General features: G+C 36.7%; 1 protein-coding gene across 3 annotated transcripts; it reads right to left on the bottom strand.

Annotated features, from left to right (window-relative positions):
* Positions 1-883: 883 nt before the first annotated feature.
* On the bottom strand, positions 884-26184 carry LOC149533713 (40S ribosomal protein). Of its 3 annotated transcripts, none has more exons than XM_089804958.1 (4): positions 26120-26184; positions 25227-25547; positions 3302-3478; positions 884-1344 (listed from the first exon to the last, which is right to left on the bottom strand). In XM_089804958.1, the coding sequence occupies exons 2-4, from the start codon at positions 25402-25404 to the stop codon at positions 1199-1201; spliced, it is 501 nt and encodes a 166-aa protein (XP_089661084.1). In that variant the 5' UTR covers positions 25405-25547; positions 26120-26184; the 3' UTR covers positions 884-1198. The 3 variants fall into 3 exon arrangements, with proteins under 3 accessions (XP_089661084.1, XP_089661086.1, XP_089661085.1); XM_089804960.1 differs by having other exon boundaries at positions 25299-25547; XM_089804959.1 differs by lacking the exon at positions 26120-26184 and having other exon boundaries at positions 3317-3478; positions 25227-25944.
* Positions 26185-26202: the final 18 nt, after the last annotated feature.

Genomic DNA, 26202 nt, shown 5'->3' with positions numbered 1-26202 from the left:
CATTATGTGATTAGCTAAAGTGTACCAAGGACTTTTTCCATCACCTTGTGGTTTCTAGTTAAAAAAAAATTGTAGTTCACTTATATGTTTTTATTGTTTTCAATTGCTCTTGTTAGAAGCTAACATATGACATATTCACAGGCTATTATCTACAATTTACATTTTATTTTACTATCATTGGAAGCTCATTGCCAATGTCAGTAGTTAAAAAAATTTAACCTATATTTTATATTTGAACTCGTTGTGTATGGCAAAGGGACTGGTTACATTAAGGAGATGAAAGAATCTTATTCAATATACATGTAAACTATGAATAACTCATCTGCTGATTTGAAAAGGAAGGACAAAGTCAAAAGCCCTAAGATTTCCTGTGCCCACTATGAAAACAAGACCAAACTTCTGACTGCGTTACAGGACAACCCTGGAGACTAAAGTAAGCCAGGTTCTTGCATTCAACAAAGTGATGCACAAATCTGCAACCACTGTCATTCTTCTACAGTGATGAAAGAAAAAGATTGAAAATTGTTTCTGCTACTTGTTCTGATTTTTTAAAAAACAGATAAAAGAAAATTGGTTTTTATTGTAAATGTTCAATTTCCTCTTTGAAGATCAGGAGAATCTCTTTAACCCTCGAGTTTTAACTATACATTTTTTGTTTGGATATTCAAGTGTTGTTTATGCAGCACTCTAATTGTTTTTATTTCTTTGTTCTTATTTTTTACTCTCAAACTGCTTGGTTTGCTATTGGTTCCGAGCTTGTTTTGTAACATGGAAGCTTGGTTTGTAACATGGTTGGGTTCCCATTTTCCCAATTTATTCGCTCAAAAACTCATTATAATCAAATATACAAAAATTACAAACCATTGCTCTTCTCACACCAGAATGAGATACATAAGCCTACTTTTTCTCATTCAAATGAGAGGCATTAGCAAAAAGTATATTGAAAAGGTGTCGTCATTTTTTTGGGAAAGACCCTTTGGTTATTTTGTTGAAGTAAACACAACCACAAAACATAGTGCAATGACTAGTAAAATGGAGCTCTGATAGCTAGTATTGTCTTATCAATGCTCATGAGTCATGACCAGGTATGGTAATATATCCATTTATATTTTGATCAAACATAAATAAAAAATTAGTTCTGTTGTATGAGTTAAAAAGGTGGATAATAATAATACAGGGCATCAAACTTGCAGCATCGTCATGAAGCATGTTTGTCATATGCGGCTATATTTTGTGGCTCACATTCAGGCAGAAAAAGGCGAATGAGCAAAGCTGAGCCAGAGCCCCCTGAAACTGCTCCACACAAACCCCATCTGAGTGTCCTTGGGATTGTTATACGCGGACCTGCACACATATAATCACCAAAATGGCCTTAGCCCTTACAAAAAGATGTAATGTGAAGTAAATAAAATTAGACGTGTCGCTGCAATCTTTTTCATTCAGCTAGTGGTCAATCCCCCAAGTACATGTTCTTTAGGTAATAGTTGCTAACTAAACACTCTGTTCAGATGCTTTCTGAGTGTCTTTGGCAAATATGATTGATAATGTATTTGGAACAAGCTTTCAAAACAATTACTGAGAAGAATAAATAAAAATTAAAATGTTTGATAAACAAAACATTCATCAAACTGTTGAGGTTGTAGAAAAGGTTGCCTTTGTCTTTTATAATTACAAGTAGACAAACAAAATGTCAAAATCCATGCTTGCCAATCTACCATTCATATATTCAAGAATCAAATAACATTATGAACTTGTCCAACTGAGAAAACCCCGTCATTTTGTGATTTTAGGCCAAAATGCAACTTGCAAATCAGTTTAGCGCCTTTGATTAATAGATTAGCGCTTCTGCCTCACAGACTAGCATTTCTGCTTCTCAGAGTAGCATTTACTTTTCACAGACTAGCATCTGTGCCTTATCTTACAGCACATGCACCTAATCTTTTAGCGTATATGCTTTAGTGCATTTAAAGCAGTGGGCACTTCCTGAAGGGTCTGTCAAAAATGTAATTACATATTCAAATATCATTTATCCTCGAAATTCCTCCTTAGTCATAACAATCGAGATTTGAATACAACTGGTACGTATGCTTATTGGCTTCTTGCATTGACTTGCCACAAGGATGTAGTAGTCTCCTTGATGAGAAACTGTTGATAAGGGTCGGGTCATGATCCGTAAGGTTTGTTGATGAAGTCCAAACTCTTGCGAGATAGCTTGAATGTGCCTACTTCGTTCATGCTTGAATTTATGGTTGCTTGGGAGTCTTGGCAAGTGTTATGAAGTCTCCCGATTGTGTGAGATCATATTTATTCTTAGCATGTTATTTATTGCTATGTTGTGGTTATGAGATACACATTGATATGTAAAGTTTACTCTATGTTTTAAAAACACATTGTCCAGTGTATGTTTAACCTCTTTGTTCTGAAGGGTTCACTGGCAGGGCATTACAGGCCATCTGGAAAGTTTGGTTTGTTAGCTGTAACTTCTATTTATTTTATTTTCAAAAAAACTAACTTTTTTTTATCACAAACCATGGATACACCAAATATTTAAGAGATGGCTAATTTAAAGATAGTTGGCAAACAGCTAGTCCAACAAGAATCCTCCACTGATGGGAAGCACACGAGTTCCTGACTAGCTGATAAATATACCACAAGATTGAACATACATAAACACTAAATAGGTGAATAGATAAATAATTAACAAAATTGAATAATAAAATATATCAATAAAAATTGAGAGCTGTGCTGTAGAAAATAAGCACAAAAATTAAACAGTGGATCTATGTGGGGTGAATTTAAACAAAAGTGGTGTTGAAACAGTTAAAGACAAATCATCATTAAGGCTCAGATAAGATAAACATCTATGAAAGGAAAGGAAATAGTGTGACAAATTTTTGCTAAGAAGAAATAAAGTTCAAGGAACCAAATCTGTCCAACTGTGCAGTGTATGATCACAAAATAAAAAGAGTCAAACATAGAATCAGACTGCATCACTGTTGAGAAGAAGAACATTAAGAAGAGGAAGTCCTTGTCATGCACACAATAAGAGGAAGAAAGGAAAGACATAAAATCAATATGAATAACTATATTACCTAGTGCCAGGGTTTTTGTGGGGGGTAAATGTGACATACACTTTCTTCATTGGGTCAAGAAAATCTTATTAAAACATTCCAAAACATTGTAACTATTTTTTATGAGTCCAACATGTGTTTTTAACTTCAGATATGAGTAAAAGAACTTGTATGCCACACACAAGCATATTTATGTACAAACAGATAACTGGGAGAGCAACATTGCATACCATAGTATACCCTACCAAGAGTCCAAAATGCCAGAGCTCCACAAACACTGAAGATGCCAGCTGTTTGTCGCATCATTGTTGAGCAGGGTTTTGCATCTGCTCTCATTAACTCCCCGTTGGACCATCCTAAAAATTCCCTCAGGGCCATCTTCCTTCTTTCCGATACTTTCCTATAATCTATTTCAGTCACAGCCAATTACCAAAAACATCAATACTTTTAATATCAACATGCAATAAGAAAACAAGAAAAATCCTAAAAACATATCACTTATGTCAAAAAGAAAAATAAGCTTTGCACTTTGTTGATGTTTTGTAGCTTCTCTCAGATAAACTGTAAGAGATTATATATATAATTTAACTATAAGATTGTGATTATGTTAATGAACAGACATGTCCCATGAAGGAACATGTGTATTCTTTACTCACTCATATATATGTACACACACACACATATAAGAGGATGCCGCATTTGAAAAACATATGCGAGACATTATGGCAGCACCAATACATATGCAGCAGTCCTCTAAAAACTAACATGTTATCAAAGCAGGTTCAAACTCTTGGGATACGAGATATCAAGACATATATATGAACACCATTGCATAGTCAGGAGACTCTGAAGCAAGATATGAAGAAGGAAATAGACAGGAGAGTTTCATATCCTACGGAACAATTTAACAAAAAGATATACAGTCAGAATGATCACACCAATGGCCGTACACACAGCAATCCAGTCACTGATGACCCAAGATAATCCTATGGTACAACATCTGATAACTGATAACAGGAGAGCAGATTGCACAAGAGATAAATTACTCATGTATGGCAAGAAAGAATGCAACTTGGTCTTTATGTGCTATATCTATCATTATGGTGATGCTTCAAGTCTGTTGCTGATAGAATTAGACAAGCTCTATTGTGTTGCTTGTGTGTGCCTTAAAAGATATTTGTTTTTTTTTTGATTAGGTTGCTAGCTTATCTGTGAGCCTGATAAGAAACACAAGGATGAGATAGAGAAGGCGATTAAGGATTTGTTGGAGATGGGGCATATCAGGCCCAGTAAGAGCCCCTTTGCTTCAGCAGTAGTATTGGTAAAGAAGAAGGATGGGACGATGCGCATGTGCATCGATTACAGGGCACTGAATAAGAAAACAATTAAAAACAGGTATCCCATTCCTAGGATTGATGAGTTGCATGGGGCATGCTTCTTCACCAAAATTGATTTGCGATCCGGATACCATCAGATCAGGATGAGAGCAAAGGACATTGAGAAAACAGCCTTCCGATGTCACTATGGCCACTTTGAGTTCATGGTTATGCCATTTGGTCTAACCAATGCACCTACTACATTTCAAAGTTGTATGAACCAGGTATTCAGGAAGCAACTGAGGAGATTTGTCTTGATCTTCTTTGATGACATCTTGGTCTTCAGTAAGACCTGGGAGGAGCACTTACATCATCTGGAGGAGGTGTTATCTATTCTGGAGAGAGAGTCATTGTATGCCAAGGAATCTAAATGTGAGTTTGGCATGACTGAGCTCCTTTACCTGGGGCATATCATTAGTGCAGATGGCGTTCGGGTTGATCCCGAAAAGATTAGAGCTATTGTAGAGTGGCCTACTCCCACAAACCTTACACAACTTAAGGGATTCTTTGGTTTATGTGGTTTTTATAAGAGGTTTGTTAAGGGATTCTCACAGATTGCTACACCCTTGACAGATCTTACCAGGAAAGGAGCCTTCGTGTGGACAAGGGCAGCACAGAGGTGTTTTGAGCATTTTAAGCAGGTAATGTCTTCATGTCCAGTTCTAGCTCTACCGGATTTCACGAAGCCTTTTGAGCTTCATTGTGATGCATCAGGTGATGGGATTGGAGCAGTATTGATGCAGGAGAAGCATCCCATTGCATTCAAGAGTAGGAAGCTCCGAGGAGTTGAGAAAAGTTATTCTGTCTATGACCGGGAGATGTTGGCCATAATGCATGCATTGGCCAAATTTCGATCATATTTGGTAGGTCGACGTTTTGTGATCAAGACTGATCACAACAGTATTAAATACTTCATGAGCCAGCGTGATCTTAATGACCGGCAACAAAAATGGGTGACTAAATTGCAAGCTTATGACTTTGACATAGAGTTTGTCAAAGGTAAGAAAAATGTGGTGGCTGATGCCTTATCTCGGAGACCTCACTTATGTGCTCTGGCAGAGATTTCAGGAGATTGGAGAGATCGGATTATAGCAGAGTATGTCGGAGATGCTTGGGCTTCTGGATTGATTTCAGGTACCATACAGGATGATCGCTATGAGGTGATAGGTAGATTGATTAGAGTTCAGGACAGGGTTTATTTGATTCCGTCATCACATTTGAGAGAGGCGATACTGAAGGCATTTCATGATGCACCCACAGCTGGACATCCGGGGGTCTTCAAGACCTACAGGCAGATTCGAGAGCGGTTTTCATGGAAAGGGCTCAAGGATGATGTTCAGAGGTATGTCAAGGAGTGTGTGGTTTGTCAACAGAATAAGGGAGAGCGCACATTTCCTGCAGGTTTATTACAGCCCTTGCCCATTCCTGATAGGAAATGGGAAAGTATTTCGATGGACTTCATCACTGGTTTACCACGAGTGGAGGGAAGGGATTGCATCTATGTGGTGGTGGACCGCTTGACGAAGTTTGCTCACTTCTTTGCTATTCCGTCCACTTACATAGCAGCACAGGTGGCAGATCTTTTCTTTAAAGAGATATTCAGGTTACATGGGCTGCCCAAATTCATTGTCAGCGACCGGGATAGTAAGTTTATGAGTGTTTTTTGGCAAGAGTTGTTTAAGTTGTGTGGTACAGATCTTACACCTAGCACTAGTTATCATCCGCAAACAGATGGGCAAACAGAGATTGTGAATAAATGGGCGGAAGGATATTTGAGGAACTATGTAACTACACAACAAAAGGCTTGGATCAGATGGTTGCATATGGGAGAGTACTGTTATAACACCACTTATCATATGTCCATCAAGATGACTCCTTTCATGGCACTCTATGGTTATGAAGCACCTAGCTTCATGGATTTAGTTTTGGGGGACAGTAGAGTGTCCAAAGCCAAAAACTTATTGCATGATAGTCAGGACATCCTGAAAGTGCTCAAAGAGAATATACAACAGACCCAAAATCAACAGAAATTGTATGTTGATCAGCACCGAATAGAGCGTAGCTTCGAGGTAGGGGATATGGTTTACTTGAGGCTACAACCATATAGACAGTCATCGCTCAAGAAGAGCGGAGCTGAAAAGTTGAAACCTAGATTTTATGGTCCCTACAGGGTGATTCGCAAAGTGGGCAAAGTCGCCTATGAGCTTGAGCTTCCAGAGGGCAATCGAGTGCACAATGTGTTTCATGTGTCTAGGCTTAAGAAAGCCATTGGTCAAAGTGTAGTGCCTTCTGCAGATTTACCCCCTTTGGATGAGGAGGGGAAGCTTGTGTTAGTACCTGAGGCTATTATGGATACCAGAGAGAGGAAGCTTAGAAACAGGATAGTCAAGAAGTATTTGGTCAGATGGAAAGACCTGCCGGAGGAAGATTCTACATGGGAGAGTGAGCAAGTTATTCAGCAGGTTGGACTGAGATTGCTTGAGGACAAGCAATTTCAAGGGGGGCGGACTGTAATGTCCCCATTTTAGCAGTTGACTAAGTGTGTGTGCATTAGCCTTGTTCTACATGGTCCCGAGGGCTAACGAAGGGTTTAATGGGATCTTGGAGTGTTCTGACCTAGTCATTTCCAGTTTGGGCCAAAACGAAGTTGATTTACTCAGTTTCAGGCATACTTACTATTTTTAGTAAGTCGGCAGGACACAGTGCAGGTCAATTTTGGTGATTGGATTCGATACTCCTCGATGAGAGCTTTCCGATGAGCTATCACTCGCATTATTCGGAGTCCGATTGCTAATACATTTTAATGCCTGAAGTTTTATTTAAGTAACGTCTAATTTAATTGTAAAATATTAAAGTGTTACTTTAATATTTATTTTATGGTGATGTGTACCCAAGGGAGACATAAGGGGTATTTTAATATATGTTTTATATTACACATCTTTTATCCCACGTTGCCCATATGAGTTGAGCGGACCCGTGGGAATAGAATAAAAGGAAGCATTTGTGGCTTCATTAGACAGGTTGAATATGAGAAGAAATTGGTGTGTGAGTTGCAGCTTTGTTCTTGGCATTTGAGGACGTCTATCCTCTCTTGTAACATTCTAGACGTCATTCCCTTGGGGTTTGGCCTTTGGAATTCTTTCTTATTGGCTTCATTATCAGGCAGTTTAGTTGCATTTCCGACTACAGGCAGATTTGATATTTTGCTCATATCTTCTTCACTACTTGTCCGACGCTTATGCTGCTTGGAGGGAATGGTATTATGAAGGTAGTGGACTGATTGGAGGACAAAGTATTGTAGCAGCAAGTTCGTAAGCATGGGCTGGAGTATTATGACAATATTGCTGAAGTAATTAGTGAGTTGATAAATCTGCCATGTATTTGGTTTTATGAATTCTGAAAATAACATTTTATTAGCAGCAGTTCATTTCCACTTGCATATTATTGTAATTTCTTTCTTGTTTATGTTGTATGATACCAATTCCATGCACGAAACACAACAAACAAATAAACGTTTGATTTCCGGAGTTATAAGGGGTTTTAAGAAGTTGAATGCAAACTGTTTGACATAATTCCTTTCAGCAATTTGGTTTAGTTTTTTGGAACATCCAGGGGTGCCCATTACAGCCTGATAAGAGCAATATTAAAAGAAATGGAATCTCCTTTATCAAAGCTTTGAAATCAGGAAGAACTGAAACCAAACTGAGTGTTGTCGTCGCTCTTGTGACCTGCTAAAATAGACACATACAGCCATTGGATTGAAAGGGAACAATTTTATAACGATCATTCCGAACAAGACTATGGAAGGAGGTGAAAAAGAATGTGTGGACCTCCATAGATGCGCATAGAGTTTATAGCAGATTTCTTAACCATGCTACTAATTATATAATGGGCACTATTAGCGACCAGTCTATAGTCGCCATTGAGCCATCATTAGCAATGCGAACGGTCAAATATCACTGCATGAAGCGAGGGATTTTTGCAGCATGTGATTTTTAGTACCTTCCTTGGGATGGGTCACTTCATCGATTATTAAAAGGACACATTGAACAAAATATGTTCATGCCTACTCATCGCGTGCAAAGACAGTACAGATAGAAGTGCTGGTCAAAGGAGAGAAAAGGATAGTTAAAGAAAAGAAAATGTACATGTTGCATCAGGTATAACCAAGGCGAGGGGGAAAACCATTGCTGAAAATTAAAAACTTAACTGTATACCACACAAATTTGAGATTGAACATAACAGCCACCTTGAAAGAGGATGTGATGCGGAATAAGGACCACTAAACCACACATGAGGGTGGCACATGTGTTCACAAGGACCGATTCAAAGTAGTTAGTACCCGTTGGAGTACAAAGAGGTAAAGGTAGAATCACATAATTATATCAGGTCAAGTACATGGAATAAGGTATGTAATTGTTCCCTAGTTATTCTTCATAATGTGTTTACGATATATGTATCTAAAGTACATATATTTTCCAAACAATTACTTATGGATTTAAATAACAATGGAATTAATTAATTAATATTAATGTCTAAAGGAATGAAATTAAAGAATAGTGATGTACAAATGAGTATTTATTATTCTTGTGTATTTTATTTATCTAATCATTGTTGTCTCTCCCTTGTATTACTATACGAGTTATTTGCCTTGATCTTTTCTGAGGATGCTCTTGCAATAAAAGGGAGATTGATATCTGATTCAGAGGAAGCCTGAAATTTCATTAGAGGCAACGTTGAAAGAGAGGAAGCAGATAGAGGATATATTCAGTCAACCTTTGGTGATCTCCGTCATATTGATTTAGAGGGAGTAAACCATGTTGAGATGGATTGTCCAGTGATCAACAAATTGTGGTGTGGTAGTCAAGAGGGTTGTGATTCACAAATATACCTCGTGAATATGTGATTTTAATAGGCCTACCCCCTATGTACATCATGAGGAAGTGACGATTTCCAAATGATGTCACTTGTATTTGCAGAAGTTATTAAAAGGTGACGATCTTACAATAACTCAATTTTTTATAATGATGGATATCTTACAATGTCTATGCAGATCATAATAGATTATACTTTGCATGGTGGATGTTTATATGGTAAGCATTACGAGAATGCATGTGCACATACCTTATAAACATTCTCAACATTCTAGAAGGCCATTACTCAAAGAATATTTGGTGAATATCATTAATATTCTAGAAGGCCAATACTCATGATATCATGTGATATCAATCATTTTTGAGTAATTGGTGAATATCATGTATTCTAGGAGACCAATACTCATGCTATTAGATGTGATGTTTATTACAATAATAGATAAAGTCGTCTATTATTAGTTAATGGTTATCTGGTGTAAATATCTATTAAGCTTTAGTTTGCTTTAGTTGTTTGCTTTCTCTAGAATAGAATGTTTCTATTCTTTACAATCATTTCCTAAGGAAACATCGTCTCATTCTTTTGTATAAATTGACCTTTCAGTCTCTGTTAATATCAAGCAAGTATTTACCAATTACTTCATAATATGGTATCAGAGCTAAATACTTTTTAAAAAATCAGAAAATTTTATAATTTCTTCTTAAAATTATCTGTTTAAATTTTTCCAAAATTATTTCAGCTAATTTATCTAAAAACCCGCCTAGGGTTTTCTGCTTGGAGAAATTCCCAAACTAGGGTCTGCAAATCGCATGGAAATTGTGGTCAAATTGCTTGCCACTCACGATTTTTTTTGCCGCCACATTTGTGACTAGTTTCGACTTGTTTCATAGCCTAATTTGTCTGCAAATCACGATTTTACCTCTACGATTTTTTTTCCATACCGTCTCTATCACTCCTGTGCAATTTGTTTGGAATCCCGTGTGATTTTCTTCAACTCAAATTTGCTAGGAATCTTGTGCGATTTTCTCTACTAGTTCAAACAACTACTAGTTCACTGTCTAAAGCAAGGCGACAGATTTTTTTTGAGCCACAAAAACGCTTGAAAAAATTGGTTTTTTGTCTGTCGCGATCCTTGCTACAGGGTTGTTTTTGTCTAACCAGCCCTCTCGACTTTCTTTGACAGAAAAATCTTCCTTTTTCGGGTGTTCTTTTATCCAAAATCTGCCATTTTTTTTGAAGAATCGACCTTCCAAGCCAACAGCTAGGGTTTTGCCTAAAACTCTAATTTTTGGGTTCGGAAAATTTTTTTGATTGCAAATTCTTGGTGGGTTTTTCAAGACCTCAATTGGGTTGTCCGTTTTTTTCTGGGTGCCTCGATTTTCGAGCCAGTGGATCTAGAAAACGACAACGTATTCCTTCTGGCATTTTCAATCTCTCTTCTGGGTCACTCTTTGATTCTTCTAGGTCTTCCGGATTGTTGCCTTGACAAACGTGCCTTCACAAATTTTCACAATTTTTTGAAAAACATGCCATGGCATCTCTAAAAAATATTCTACTCAAGCATAACTCCAAATTCAATGGTCGAAATTATGGCACCTGAAAGCAGCGGATCATCGCAATTTTTGAATATCGAAACACCGATCAACTTGTTCTAGGTGTTACGACGCGTCCAACTTCTCTCGGTCCTGATCAAGATACATGGGATTTAAATAATCGAGAGGCAATGATGCTTCTCAAATTATCCGTGACTGATGATCAATTTTCTCAAATTCCATCCGACAAGACAGCTGCCGAAATCTGGACACATCTCAAACGTCTACATGAGACTTCTGACAAAAGTAGAGCCTTCTTTTCGAAAAACACTCTGTATTCTATTGTCATGGATGAGTGCACCTCCCTCCAAGCACACCTGAATCAGACTCAGGAAATCCGTGATCAGCTACTCCCCATCAGTTGCAAGATGGAGGAAGAGGATATTGTGGTTATCACTCTTCGAAGTTTACCAAAATCCTATGAGCATTTTATCGAGACTCTCACCATCACATCTACTGGTGTTGATTTGAAGTTCACTGATCTCTGCACATTGTTGCTTCAGCAAGATCGATGGAAACAACAGTTCAGTAACAGCTCTAGTTCCACCTCCACCGAGCAAACCTTTGCTGCAAAATCCTTTCAGAAGGATAAGGGCAAGTTTCAGCAACCATCTCAACAGAAGTCTTTTGCTCCAACATCAGATGGTTCTAGAAAGAAGAACATTCAATGCAACTACTGCCACAAGTTTGGACACATGAAGGCTGAATGTCGGAAGCGCTTAGTTGCACAGTCTAAGCAATCAAGTTCGCAACCCAAAGCGAACAATGCAGAGCACACTAAGCACGCAGAATCTACCTTTTACGCCTTCATGGCTAAAAGACCTGCAGATCATGTGAAGTCATCTGCCTGGTATATTGATTCAGGTGCCTCTCGTCATTTCACTCACAGCAGAGACTAGTTTACTGACTACCAGCCTTATTCAGACTCTGTTATTTTTAATGGCGGAGAAGAGTACACAATTGTCGGTAAAGGCAACATTCAGATTCAGTCTGTTGGGAGGAATCTCATATTTCTTGATGTGTATTACGTTCTGGGGATGGAACTAAATCTCAACATTTCAACATTCTGGACGGCCATCACTCAAAGAGTATTTGGTGAATATCATTAATATTCTGGGAGGCCAATACTCATGATATCATATATGATATCAATTATTTTTGAGTAATTGGTGAATATCATGTATTCTAGGAGACCAATACTCATGATATTAGATATGATATTAAAACCTTTTTGAGTACCTAGTGGATATCAAAAGTCAATATTCTGGGAGACCAATACTCATGATATCAGATGTGATATCAAACCTTATTTGAGTATTTGGTAAATATCATGTGTTGATATTCTAGAAGACCGATACTCTTGATAGAAAATGTGATATCAAAATGTTGAATATCTTATGATCAAATATATTTGTATGTTACATTGAGGTAATATATGGTCACGTGTTTATCCTCCCTAGCTAAGAGGGAGTGTTGATGTTTTCTAGCTTCTCTCGGATAAACTGTAAGAGATATTATATATATAATTAACTATAAGATTGTGATTATGTTAATCAACAGATATGGGACATGTCTATTGTTTGCTCACTCTCAGCCATGTATCTATGAGAGGAATGCCTTTGAAAAACATATACTAGACATTATGGCAGTGCCAATACATTTGCAGCAATCCTCTAAAAACTAACACACTTAACCATAGAATTCAGAATAAAACACATTTTTCTCCCTAACATTTAGTAAACTTGCTCTCAATTATTGAAAAGAAACTTGACTGGACATGTTTATGCCAAAGATTTCCAGTAGTTTTCAAATTAGGACCTACAAAAATTGTTCATTGCTTTACTTCAAATCAAAATTTCATTAGACGTGACAAAAAAAGCCCCATAGGATACTGATAAACAATAGGGTAGCATATGGACACATCTCCCCAAAACTTACACAATCATAGCCCCAAGCATTCCTGAGACAGTGGAATGATGGAGGATGTCTCATGGCCAGCCCTTGTCACAGGGGACACCAAGAATGAGGAATGTCTGGTCGTCCCAAGGACAAACAGGAACATTTCAGACATCTCCCTGGCAGTCCGCATATTTTTAAGATTAAACCCTCCCACATCCCTTATGCAACCATAATCAACATACTCCTGACTCCTGAGTATGGAGAAACTCCAAAACTACACGTTGAGATGCTTTTCCTAAAGATAATAGAATCTTAGACAGATTGAAAAGGAGGAAAATCAGCAGGGGTCGATTAGGGATCTTATCAGATAAGTCAAAAAACTTGATCTACAAAGTAAGTCAGAATCAGAGGCCTTTTGTACTTGATATTTAGAATCTTACAGCTATGCCCGTTGTTGTGCATCATGTCATTGACTTAATTATGATTATGTAGGCTCAGCACCTTTTATTGTAATGAAAACATTGAGCAAATAAAATGAGAATTTCTTTTTTTTAGTCAATGAACATGGGCTCTGCACCTTTTATCGTAATGAAAACATTGAGCAACTAAATGAGAATTTACTTTTTTCAGTCAATGAACATGTTACATTGAGTATCGAATTTGATACACTACACAAATTTCTAAACTCGTGTACAGCTAAACTTGTAAAAAAATATGAGTTTATCTACTTATCTATTTGCTAACAGCCCCTGCTATACCCAAGAAAACACCCCCTAGGACTCGCATCCCAAAAGGCATCCTGCTGTCCCCATCCCCCAATCACCCTGGAACATAGATAAAAAAGTGTAGTAGGGAGGGCACATCGCCTGCATCTACATGATGTTGGATCTCCTCTTGAAAGAAGCATTAATCATTTTTCTATACCATTGATGAAAGACAACAATCACAAAACTCAAAGAGTTGTTCAGGCTACTTAAAATAGAATTCAGTTGTAGATACGAAGAATAAAAATGGCAACTATTTTTATAACTAAGACACAACATAAATCCATCTCTTTAAAAACTTTTAGATAGCTCATTGACAAATGAACTAACCAGTAGCTGGACAAAAAAATGACCTTCATCTATACCATGTAGCAATCGCAAATGTCTAGTTTATGCAGTTATAAGACCCTTTGGATTCAATGCAAGGCATGAAAAGCATGTACTAGATTTGATTGCAAATGCACACTCAAGATTATTTGGTTTATCACAAGATCAAGCAATTCAAGTCATCACGCACTTACAAAATGTAGGCCACCGATCTGAATTAATAGACTAGACTTTGGGGAAAATCTGACAAACAACTTTAGATCTTGACTATGCTCAATTTTATTTTCACCGCCTTGGTTGTTAATGACTTTGGGAAATAAGTTTTCTGCAGACATTACTCTGTCTTGTATAAATAAAATGAGAAGCTGCTTAAAATATCTGTCAAGTTCATTGGTTATATGCTTTTTCTAAATTAGTAAATTACAAATGTGAATAATATATGTATAAGTTTCATTCTCCATGATAGGACAAGGGTTTACATTTTGACCCTCGGGTCAAGGCTCGTCCAAGGATAGAATAATATACTATTTTTCATAGGATATCTCCATACATATCTCATTCAGCAATCAGAAATTTTCTGGAGAAGAACTATGTGGATACTATGCCTTTGTTTAGAACTAAACTCCTGTTGGGATAGACCTTGCTAGAAAGGACACTTGTATACAACTTGGACATTTTGAGGTATTATCCATAAACAATAATCTATAGGAGGCTAGAGGTTTTGTTTTGATGCTTATCAAGTGGTTTGAGTCAAGGCTCACTTTATGGATCCGATCCCCACATTCTTTTATGGCTGATGTTGTTTTATTTTCAGAATGGAAAAGAAAATATAGCCGTTCAGGAAAGCATATGAGCAACTATGTAGTAGAACCCTTCTTGCCAGGTATACGGAGATGACACGGCTGACCTTCTATCATTTCCAAGGGCCCGCCCTCAGGCAACCTGTGTATATCAGAGCACTTGCAACTGCAATTCTAACAAAATTCCTTCATCCTTCATGCTTCGATGGATGTCCATACCCTGTTCCAAAGCTCCCAGTTTGGCACAGGCAGGGAGGACAATAGAAAAGGCTATGGAGTCTAGCTTTACACCTGCCAACTGCATTTGCTTGAATGTCTCTACAGCCTTATTCATTTTGTGTATATCCTGAAATTATTGCATTCCAAGAGATGACATTTTTTTGAGGCATTCTGTTGAACAGTTCACTTCCCTTACCTATGATTCCACATTTGGCATATCCTACAATCATTGCAATCCACGAAACATCTCTTTGAGGTTTTCTTTTCAAACAGTTCATGTGCCATTCTTTCAAACAGTTTGTGTTCCTTTTCTATACTTCCACAGTTAGCATATCCAGCAATCACAGCATTCCATAAGATCACAATTCGTTAAGACAGTTTGTCAAACAGTTCACCTTCCTTGGTTATGCTACCACATTTTGCATGCATGTCTAACAGAACAGTTGCAACTGCAAAATCTGATAAAATTTCTCTACCCTCTATGCTTTTATCAATGTCCATATGGCTGACCTTCTATCATTTCTAAGGACCTGCCCTCAGGCAACCTGTGTATATCAGGGCAGTTGCAACTGCAATATCTAACAAAATTACTTCATCCTTCAGGCTTCAATGGATGTCCATACCCTGTTCCAAAGCTCCCAGTTTGGCACAGGCAGGGAGGATGCTAGCAAAGGTTATAGAGTCTAGCTTTACACCTGCCAACTGCATTTGCTTGAATGTTTCTACAGCCTTATTCATTTTGTGTATATCCCGAAATTATTGCACTCCAAGAGATGACATTTTTTTGAGGCTATCTGTCGAACAGTTCACTTGATATGATTCCACATTTTGCATATCCTACAATCATTGTAATCCATGAAACAACATATCTTTGAGGTTTTCTTTTCAAACAGTTCGTGTACCACATTCTTTCTAACAGTGTGGTGCCTTTTCTATACTTCCACAGTTCGCATATCCAGCAATCATGGCATTCCATGAGATCACAATTCCTTAAGACATTTTGTCAAACAGTTCACCTTTCTTGGTCATGCTTCCACATTTTGCATGCATGTCTAACAGAACAGTTGCAACTGCAAAATCTGATAAATTTTCTCTACCCTTCATGCTTTTATCAATGTCCATACCACTTTCCAAACTTCCCATTTTGGTACAGGCTGGGAGTACGCTGCATACGGTGAAACAGTGTAACTGCCTCTTGAAGGCTCTCATGTCTAAACCAAGATCTTTATCATTAAGTCGACTCGCGATAATTAACTATCGCTTGCACCAGGGTGAGGTGCAATGGTGTAGCAGATAATTAACAGTCAAGAAAAGAGTTGCAATGTTGTTCCAATAAAGTCATAGTACATTCTTTTGGCAGCAACTCTAAAACATTATTTTGTGTATAGTGTAGAAAGTGCAAATATAATCAAATGTATGCTTGACCATAATGCCCCAGCAATCAGCGAGGCATATGCCTTTGTAATTATGTGTTTGTTGATGAAACATTACAACCCTTGATAAGAATAATTTTTCATTTTCCACCATTAGCATTGATGAAATGATCTTATCTCTTCCTCGAAAGCTTTACAAGTAGCTGGAAGGTAACTGCATCCACCAAATGCATACCTCATTAAATTAAATTTATTGATGAGACCAGTTTTTTTTAATAGCAACCATAATGAATTTAATGAGACATTAGCCAAATCTTTGCCCTTTAATAAGACATCCATATACCTGAAACCCTCCCAAATAAATTTGGTCTGTAGTATCTCGTGCTGAGCTTTAATTTACAATTTCACATATGCACAGTTATAAACCCTAACAGATCTATGGTGTAAAGATTCTGCAAATTCTGTATCCTTTGAATCAGACTTCTATTTCAATCTTTGATTGCTGAGAATGGTCTTCTACTAATCTGAATATTGAGGAAGTTTGACACCTATATTTGATCAGAACTTATGTACTCTTCCAATGCCGATGCAAGAAGAAATAATCTACTTTGATATGATATTGACTGAGAATATCTCTGACCTATAAATTGCTGGATATTGATGCTTGGAGGAGCAGACTGAATTGTTTGTATGTCCTTCAAAACTGCACCACTATCCCTCTGAGTGTCTAGACTAGAAGACATGACCTTAAGGAGCATGTCTCTTCCCTAAGTCGGCTTGTATGACTCCTCCTAAAGCCGGCGATATGCCAACTAATCCAATATTAGTTAGTGACTAACACATTGTGTTAGTGTCACTTGTTTAATATCATAATTAATTCTGGAAAGTTGCCACCTAAAGAGAGGTAGGAATAAATACAAAAGGCCATACGTAGATACTTAGGACTTAGAAGAGCAAGTGTGGTCTGCACTTTCAGACCTGGAGATTATCAGGTTATTAAACTTAACACTCCTTCTTAACTTGATAATCACACAGAGAGATATCATATCTAGCAACATCTATATAGATGAATAAGCAAGAATTAATACTCTATATCTGTCTGAATCTTCTTAGTATGTGAAATCATAGAACACATAATACAATGTCATATCACTAAATTTGTGATATGACAAATCACTGGTACTAGTGATAACTTACAAGATAAATCTGAAGGGTAATTTAATTTCTTCATTTATCCAAGTTGTGCCTCATAGAAACTGGTATTTCTACATCACAACAAAATCCTAAGTTTAAGATCTACCAGAATACAGGATAAATCCAAAGAATACTAAAATTCTTCCTTTATCCAAATCGTGACTCATAGACATAGCAAAGTCCATATCACAATACGATCTAAAACTCAACTAGATCTTACAGTAGAACTCTATTGTTTTAGTATGTGAAATCATAGAACACATAATACAATGTCATATCACTAAATCTATGATATGACAAATCACTGCTACTAGTGATAACTTACAGGATAAATCTGAAGGGTAATTTAATTTCTTCATTTATCCAAGTTGTGACTCATAGAAACTGGAATTTCTACATCACAACAAGATCTTGAGTTTAAGATCTACCAGAATACAAGATAAATCCGAAGAATACTAAAAAATTTCCTTTATCCAAATCGTGACTCATAGACATAGCAAAGTCCATATCACAATATGATCTAAAACTCAACTAAATCTTATAGTAGAACTCTATTGTTTAGCACATTATCTAAGAGATCGTCATCTCTCATAATGTCTTTTATACAATTGTTCATCATCTCAAAGATCATCACCTCTTAAATAATGAATGCAAATGGTGGAGCCCATAAAATCAATAGCCTGACAAAATAAAAATATTTTTATTAATAATTAAAAATGTACATATAGATTACAACTCAACCATACCAAGTCTCCTCCTGAAGTGTTCTATCTTCACTCTAGATAGAGGTTTGGTGAGTATGTCTGCTATTTGATCTGCAATGCAAATGTATTCCAATTTTACAGAATTCCTATCTACCATATCTCTTACATAATGGTAAGGAATTTCAATATGCTTGGATCTGTCATGAAAAATTGGATTCACTGAGAGCTTGATGGAACTCTGATTATCACAATGAATAATCATAAGATTCATGGCTTGCCCAAATAATCCCACAAGTAACTTTCTTAGCCAGATTGCTTCTCGAGAGGCCATTACTGCTGCAATGTATTCGGCTTCTATGGAGCTCTGAACTACTAAAGACTGCTTTCTGCATATCCAAGATATCATTGCTAATCCTAAACTGAAGTGGCGTCCTGAAGTACTTTTCCTATCTTTAACACTTCCACCCCAATTTGAATCAGTGAATCCATATAAGTCTAAGGAAACGTTCTCCTATTTGAGTCTAAAATTAAGAGTGCCTTGTAAGTATCTCATAATGTGTTTAACCGCAACTAGGTGAATCTCCTTTGGTTCACACATAAACTGACTTAAGGCATTAACTGCATAGCAAATATCTGCTCTTGTATTTACTAAGTACATAAGGAACCCAACATCTGTCTATAGAGAGTAGAATCTATGGAAGGTGATTCTGCTGCTGCTTCCTTAAGTTTATGTAGAGTAGTCTCCATTGGAGAAGACATAGGTTAACAATTCCATATTCCAAATTTCTTTAAAATGTCTGATGTATACTTCCCTTGATTAAGTATGATACTGTCAGAATTATGCCGTACTTCCAGTCCTAGGAAGTAATGAAGGAGTCCCAAATCTTTCATCTCAAATTCTCTAGTTAGATCTTTCTTACACTGATCTATGAGATGATCATCGCCTGTTATTAGTAAATCATCAACATACAGTATCAAAATTACCATATCATTTTTATCTCTTTTATAGTATAAATTGGGATCGGCTTCATTCTTGGAGAATCCTAAGCTAGTGAGATACTTATCAATTCTTTCATACCAGGCCCTAGGAGCCTGTTTAAGCCCATAGAGAGCTTTCTTGAGCCTACAAACAAAAGCGTTAAGATCATGAGTTTCAAATCCTTCAGGTTGCTCCAAATATACTTCTTCTAAAATCTTTCCATTTAGGAATGTTGTTTTTACATCCATCTGATGTACCTTCCATCCTTTTGATGCGGCAATTGTTAAGACTGCTCTTCATAATCAATTCCTTCTTTCTAAGAAAATCCTTTGGGTACAAATCTAGCTTTATACTTCTCAATACTACCGTCAACAGCATGCTTTATTTTAAATATTCACTTGGAAGAAACAACAGATTTTCCTTTAGCTCTTGGAACAATTTCCCAAACATCATTTTTCATAATAGATTGGTATTCTTCTGGTATAGCTTATTTCCAAGCTGTATGTTTAATAGCATCAGAAGGATTGGTTGGTTCTGTTTTGGATAAATCACTCATGTTTGTTGTATAACTAGAGAATCTTTTAGGTCTTTTGCTTTCTCTGACTGTTCCGGAAGGTGCAGCAAAGTCTTGAGCTGTTACAACTATTTTAATGGCCCAAAGTGGTCTTTTCTTTGAATTTTCTCCAAGGTTCATATTTTGAATTTCATCTTCAATTTCTTCTAAGTTCTCCCTCTGGGACCCAGTTTCACTATTTCTTTGAGAACTAGATAAAGGAGAAGGTTCATCAGAACTTATGGCTCTTTTGAATGCAAGATCTTCTTCAAAGATTACATCCCTACTAAAATCAATACTTTTCTGTCCAGCTATGAAAATCCTATATGCCTTAGATGTTTCACTATACCCTACAAAAATACCTTTCCTCCCAGAGGATTCTAACTTGGTTCTCTTTTCTTTTGGAACATGGATATATACAAGACGCCCAAAAATTCTAAGATGAATTATATTGGGTTTTACTTTAGTAAATACTTCTTTAGGAGTTTTATCTTTAAGATAGGAGTGAGGGCTTCTGTTTTGAATATATACAGCAGTACAAGAGGCTTCTGCCCAAAGATAATATTCTAGATTTTGACCAAAAATCATAGCTCTAGTAGCTTCTATAATTGTCCTATTCTTTCTTTTTGCTACCTTGTTTTGTTCTAAATTATAAGGAACAGTATACTCCCTCTTAATTCCTGATTCTTTACAAAACCTTTTAAACAAGTCTGAGGTATATTCTCCTTCATTATCAGTTCTAAGGGTTATAATTTTATGCCCTGAAAAGTTTTCAGTTAATGTTTTGAATTCCTTAAACCTGTGTAGGATTTCTTCTGATTCTTTGCATTTTAAAAAATAAATCCATGTTTTCCTAGAGAAGTCATCTATGAACAAGATGTAATACCAAAATCCTCCAAGATAAGGAACAAACATAGGTCCACATAAATCTGAATGAATTAATTCTAGTACATTATTTGTTTTTCTAGTACTATCATGAAAAGGACTTCTAGTGTTCTTACCCAAAGCACACCCTTTGCAAATACTTGAGTGGTCTTTATTTAGTTTAGGTAATCTAGTAACCATCTTCTCCATAGTTGATAAAGTTTTGAAATTTAGATGTCATAATCTTCTGTGCCATATTTCATTTATATCTGCAGCTTCATGAACTAAGGCTTGAATAGATTGACTAGATTTTGTGTTCAATTCATACAAATATCCTTTTCTTTGACCAATTAACTTTGCTTTCTTGATGGAGGAGTTCTTTGCCCAAGTTAATACTTTGCCATCCACGAATGCAACATTATGCCCATCATCTTCAAGTGCTGTAATTGAGATTAGGTTTCTTTTAATTTCTGGTACATAGAGTACACCTTTAAGAAGAAGAGTATTTCCTAATTTTAGTTTCAAAGTACAATTTCCAATTCCTTCAATGGAGTGTGTTGAATTATCACCAATGGTAAATTCACCGTTACCCTTCTCTAATAAAGAGTCTAGTGTTTCTTTGTATCCCGTTATATGTCTAGAAGACCCACTATCAATTACCAATGCTTTATTTGAAATTTCATTTGATAGTGAGGAATACAAAACACGGTTCTCAAGATCATAAGTATCTTCTTCCTTGATAACATTTGTACAATTTGCTTGTTGTTTGGAATTTTCAAGACAATTAGATCTAGAGTGTCCAAATTTTTCACATTTGGAACACTTTATTTCAGATAGATCTTTCTTGGGTTTTCCATTCTTTTGATTTCGCTTTTTTTTCTTGAAATGCTTCTTCTTGCCCTTATAGGAGTTTGTATTAGGAACATGTAGTTCTTCATCTTCTATTTTTGGTTTCCCTCATTTCTTTAGTTTTCTGGATTCCTCTTGAAGGCAACCATTTTTAAGTCTGTTAAAGTCCAAAAGATTATCTCTGGCACTTATTCCTTGTGCAAATGTCTCCCATGAATCTGGCAATCCATCTATAGCCATTAGTGGTAATTCTATGTCACTAATAGTGCTTCCTATACTTGATAGTTCATCTCTAATGCTGGCAACTCTTAGGAAGTAAGAATTTATCGATTCTCCTTTCTTTATCTGAATGTGATTCAGTTGCCTTTTCAGCACAAGAACCCTAGTTGCATTGTTTACTTCATATGCATTTCGTAATGCATATCATCATATCAAAGGCAGTTCGATGTTTTGTAAGCATAGGTATGATATCATTTTTTACTTCATCTAAAATGATTTGAATGGCTTTTCTATTTCCTCTACTCCAGATAGATTTGTGAGGTTCAACTGGAGGTTGTTTGGATGCTCCATCAACAAATTGTTTTACATCATTCTCTTCAAGAATCATCATCATTCTAAACTTCCAAGCTTCAAAGTGTTCTTTCCCATCAAACCTGTCCTCGGGTCTGAATGTGTATGCCATTGAAAATAGAAGATAGTTTGCTAGATATATATGAAGTCTGATAACTGAATTTTGCAAAGCCTAGGTTTGACTACCAGAGCTCTGATATCATGTAAAGATTCTACAAATTCTGTATCCTTTGAATCAGACTTCTATTTCAATCTTTGATTGCTGAGAATGGTCTTCTAATAATCTGAATATTGAGGAAGTTTGACACCTATATTTGATCAGAACTTATGACCTCTTCCAATGCCGATGCAAGAAGAAATAATCTACTTTGATATGATATTGACTGAGAATATCTCTGATCTATAAATTGCTGGTTACCGATGCTTGGAGGAGCAGACTGAATTGTTTGTGTCCTTCAAAACTGCACCATCCCTCTAAGTATCTAGACTAGGAGACATGACCCTTGAGCATGTCTCTTCCCTAAGTCGGCTTGTATGACTCCTCCTACAGCCGGCGATATGCAAACTAATCCAATATTAGTTAGTGACTAACACATTGTGTAAGTGTCACTTGTTTAATATCATAATTAATTCTGGAAAGTCGCCGCCTAAAGAGAGGTAGGGATACATACAAAAGGCCATACGTAGATACTTGGAAGAGCAAGTGTGGTCTGCACTTTCAGACCTGGAGATTATCAGGTTATTAAACTTAACATATGGCAATTAATACAACTTATTCATACAAATCTAATGAAATAAAATAAAAAAAGTTTGAAATTTAAAGTTTTTCAAACCATATTATCTCATTCCTTTATTGTCTCTTGTTTTCCCTTTTTACTTTCATTTCAGTTCATTGGAAATATGTGAGCCCAAATTTCCTACCGAAGCAAACATTGAGCAGGAATAAACCTACGGTTGTTTTTTGGGATTGAGATTCAACAAAAGAAAAAGTTACCTCTGAATTGCAGACACTTAATTTGGATTACTCTATGTTGGTCCAGAAGGTGGTCTGGCTACTCCTCTCTCTACTGAGGCATAAGGAATTCCCTTGAGATTCACAAATATTGGCATAGGTGAGATACTAATATTTATTTTAAACTCAGCAGTCACAAGTACCAGAGAAGGCAAGTTCCTCTGAAACTTTGTTTTGGATAAACTCCATATGTTCTTTACTCGACAGGATACACCGGTTAGTTGTTTTTATATTTTATGTACACATCAGAGATTGTATTAGTAGTAGGCATTGTGATTTGGACCGTGGAACAATTAGATTATTTCAGCGATGAGAGAAAGTGTTTCAACTGCAAACCTTTTCTACAGATTATTATTTCAACAAAAAGATCTCGAAGAGTGTTAAAGTTTGATGCAAAAACTAAACAAACCAAGGTTCTAGTGCAAGGACTTTATTTCCTAAATGGGTTATCGCTCAGCAAGGACAAGAATTTCTTTGTCTTTGCAGCAGACTCAGGAAGGTTGTTAAAAATAAATATTGGTTTTGTTTGTTTGGATTGCGTTGCTCATCTCATTTGGGGATGAATAGTATATTTTAAATTTTGATTTCATTAAGTAGTTTATTTGAATCATATTAGTTTGGTCAGTAAGATTTATTTATTAATGCAATTTGGAAATCATTTGAACAAGTGTTTTAAACTAAATGAATACCACAGCACGCAGAAAGTATTGGGAAAAATGAATAAAGGAAGAATTTTTTTAACCTAATGATTAAAGTTTTTTTTTCTACAATTTGAGGAGTGGCTAACATATAACATTATTCTGCTTCCCTTGTAGTTCTAGTTCTAGTTTGCGACCATAAGTTTAAATTAATGGGTGTGGTCCCAAACCAATTAGTTGTCTTGCTTTCTGTAGATAATTTTGTTCTCTTTTTCCTCGGCTGCTATTTGTATGCATCTAAGATTAGTAAGGAAAACTGTCCCCTGACATGGTAAGACAACCACCCTCTGTCATGGTCAGTTATAGGTGGACGCAATATGTAGAAAATCTATAGTTCCTATTGTAGGTTCATGTGCAACCTGTAAGTTACCCTTAAGAGGCATTTTGTAAAACACTTCGCCTGCCTTGTATTTACATCCTCATTTTGCATACATGTCTTCCTCACCATGTCCGCCTTATTATCCGGCCAAAATCCTCCTTCCATTATGTTGTAATGGATATCCATACCCTAATCTAAAACTCTGATTTTGGCACAGTCAGGGAGGATGTTGACAAAAGTTTTCAAGGTTGGTTTTGTTACTGCCAATTGCACTTGTTTAATAGTCTCTAAAGCTCAATCAACATAGAAATTTTGTACATATCCTGCAATCATTTCATTCCACGAGATATCTCTTTCAGGCATTCTGTCAAACAGTTCACTTACCTTAACTATGATTCCACATTAAGCATGCAAATCTACCAAGGTAGTCGCAACTGTAACGTCTGATATAAATTCCCCTTCCCTTAAGCTCTGATGGATGTCCATACCCTGTTTTAAAGCTCCCTAAAAGCAGGACCCCGTTTGCTGCATCTAAGCTGCTCTAGAACTTGGCTTGTCTGTGCAAATCATATGAATTTTCATTAGTAATATCTAATGACTAAATAGCAGAAACCTAAGCGACATAGGGCAAAGATTAAATACAGTATGATAGAGTGAGGTCTCAAATAGCAAGTAACAAAAATTATATAAACTTTCTCAGTGAGGGGTCAGGTCCATTAGTTGTTGTCCTCATTAGTACACATTCGCTCCATCGTCACATTTCTTTGAGATATTTTCTCAAACAGTTGAGGTGCCTGGTCTTTCCTTGCATATTTTCCATACATGCCTACCAGAGCACTTGCAACTTCAACATTTCTCTTCCCTTATCTTTGGATGGATGGCCATACCCTGCTCCAAAGGTCCCATTCTGACACAGACAGGGATGATGCCAGCAATTCTTGTGGAGTTTTGACCCTGCACTTCCCAATTGCATTTCCTGAAGGTTTCTAAAGTGTTTTCAACAATCTATTTACTGCATACACTACAATCATTGTCATCCAGCAGGAGACCACATTTCCTTGAGGAATTTTGTTAAACAGTTCACATGCCTTTGCATGCTTCTACATTTTGCCTATTTTTCAACCACTGCACTTTTAACTACAACACCTGACCAAAACACAACTTCCATTACGCTTTGGTGGATGTCCCTACCCGGTTCCAAAGCTCCCATATCGGCACACACTAGAAGTATGATAGCAAAGGTTGTGAGATTTTGTTCTGCACCTGCTGATTGCGTCTGGTTGAAAGACGAGAATGGAAAACCCCAAATTGTAGCTTTCAATGAATTTTGTTGGTTTCCTTTTCTCATTTGCACTAAAAAACGTGTCATTGTTCACGCATGACAGCAACGAATCAGTAATCAATCCAATTCTATTTCTTTGTTGTTGCTCTCGTCCCTGCTCGCTCCAATCGAGGCTTGTGCTTAGTGTTATATAACATAAATCCCCATCTGAAGTAATCGGTACCTCTGACCTGCAATCACCAATTCTTGCTGTTCATCGTAGCTTAAGGTTTACAAAAATCATCCAGGTTCAGCTCTGATTTGACTTTAAATCAGTTTTGGTTTGATTTGGAATTGATCATATTTTAAGCTGTACAACAATAGCAAACAAAACACTTCCCGGAGGCAACGACAAATAAAAGTGGGAACATTGTCCGGTTGCGTGATACAAAAACGGTGGGCTGTGCTCCCATTAAAAAAACTTATCGGCTAATTACCAAAATAATGATTGAATGGCATTTCATGCTTGCAACAGACGTGAGAACAAGAGAATTAAGAAATTTCCAATTACGAAAAAAAGCAGTCTAAAGATAGAAAGTGTATTAGGACACCCATCAAACGACAAGCACCAAAACTACTAGCATTGCAACAAAACGCCGTGAAAATTAGGTATTACAAGCTCTTCCTTCCTAATATAAAACCACCGATTAAATGGATTTGACCAATACCTAAGAAAAACTAAAACCAGGAAAGCATTCCAGTTGCTATAAATCGCTGAATGTTTTAAACGAGTTAAAATGGTGTAGTTGAGCGGGGCACTAACCTGCAACAGTTGCAGCCACCCTGGTATGATACTCTTCCTCCTAAAACGACCTTCTAGCGAGGTCCACCTATTTAAACTAATTT

The sequence above is a fragment of the Cupressus sempervirens genome, chromosome 10 (genome assembly GCF_028749045.1).
Source record: "Cupressus sempervirens isolate cs-2001-9-10 chromosome 10, ASM2874904v1, whole genome shotgun sequence".
NCBI classification, from domain to species: Eukaryota; Viridiplantae; Streptophyta; class Pinopsida; order Cupressales; family Cupressaceae; genus Cupressus; species Cupressus sempervirens.
Note: the sequence above shows the minus strand (reverse complement) of the source record. Positions and strands in the feature narration are given on the sequence as shown.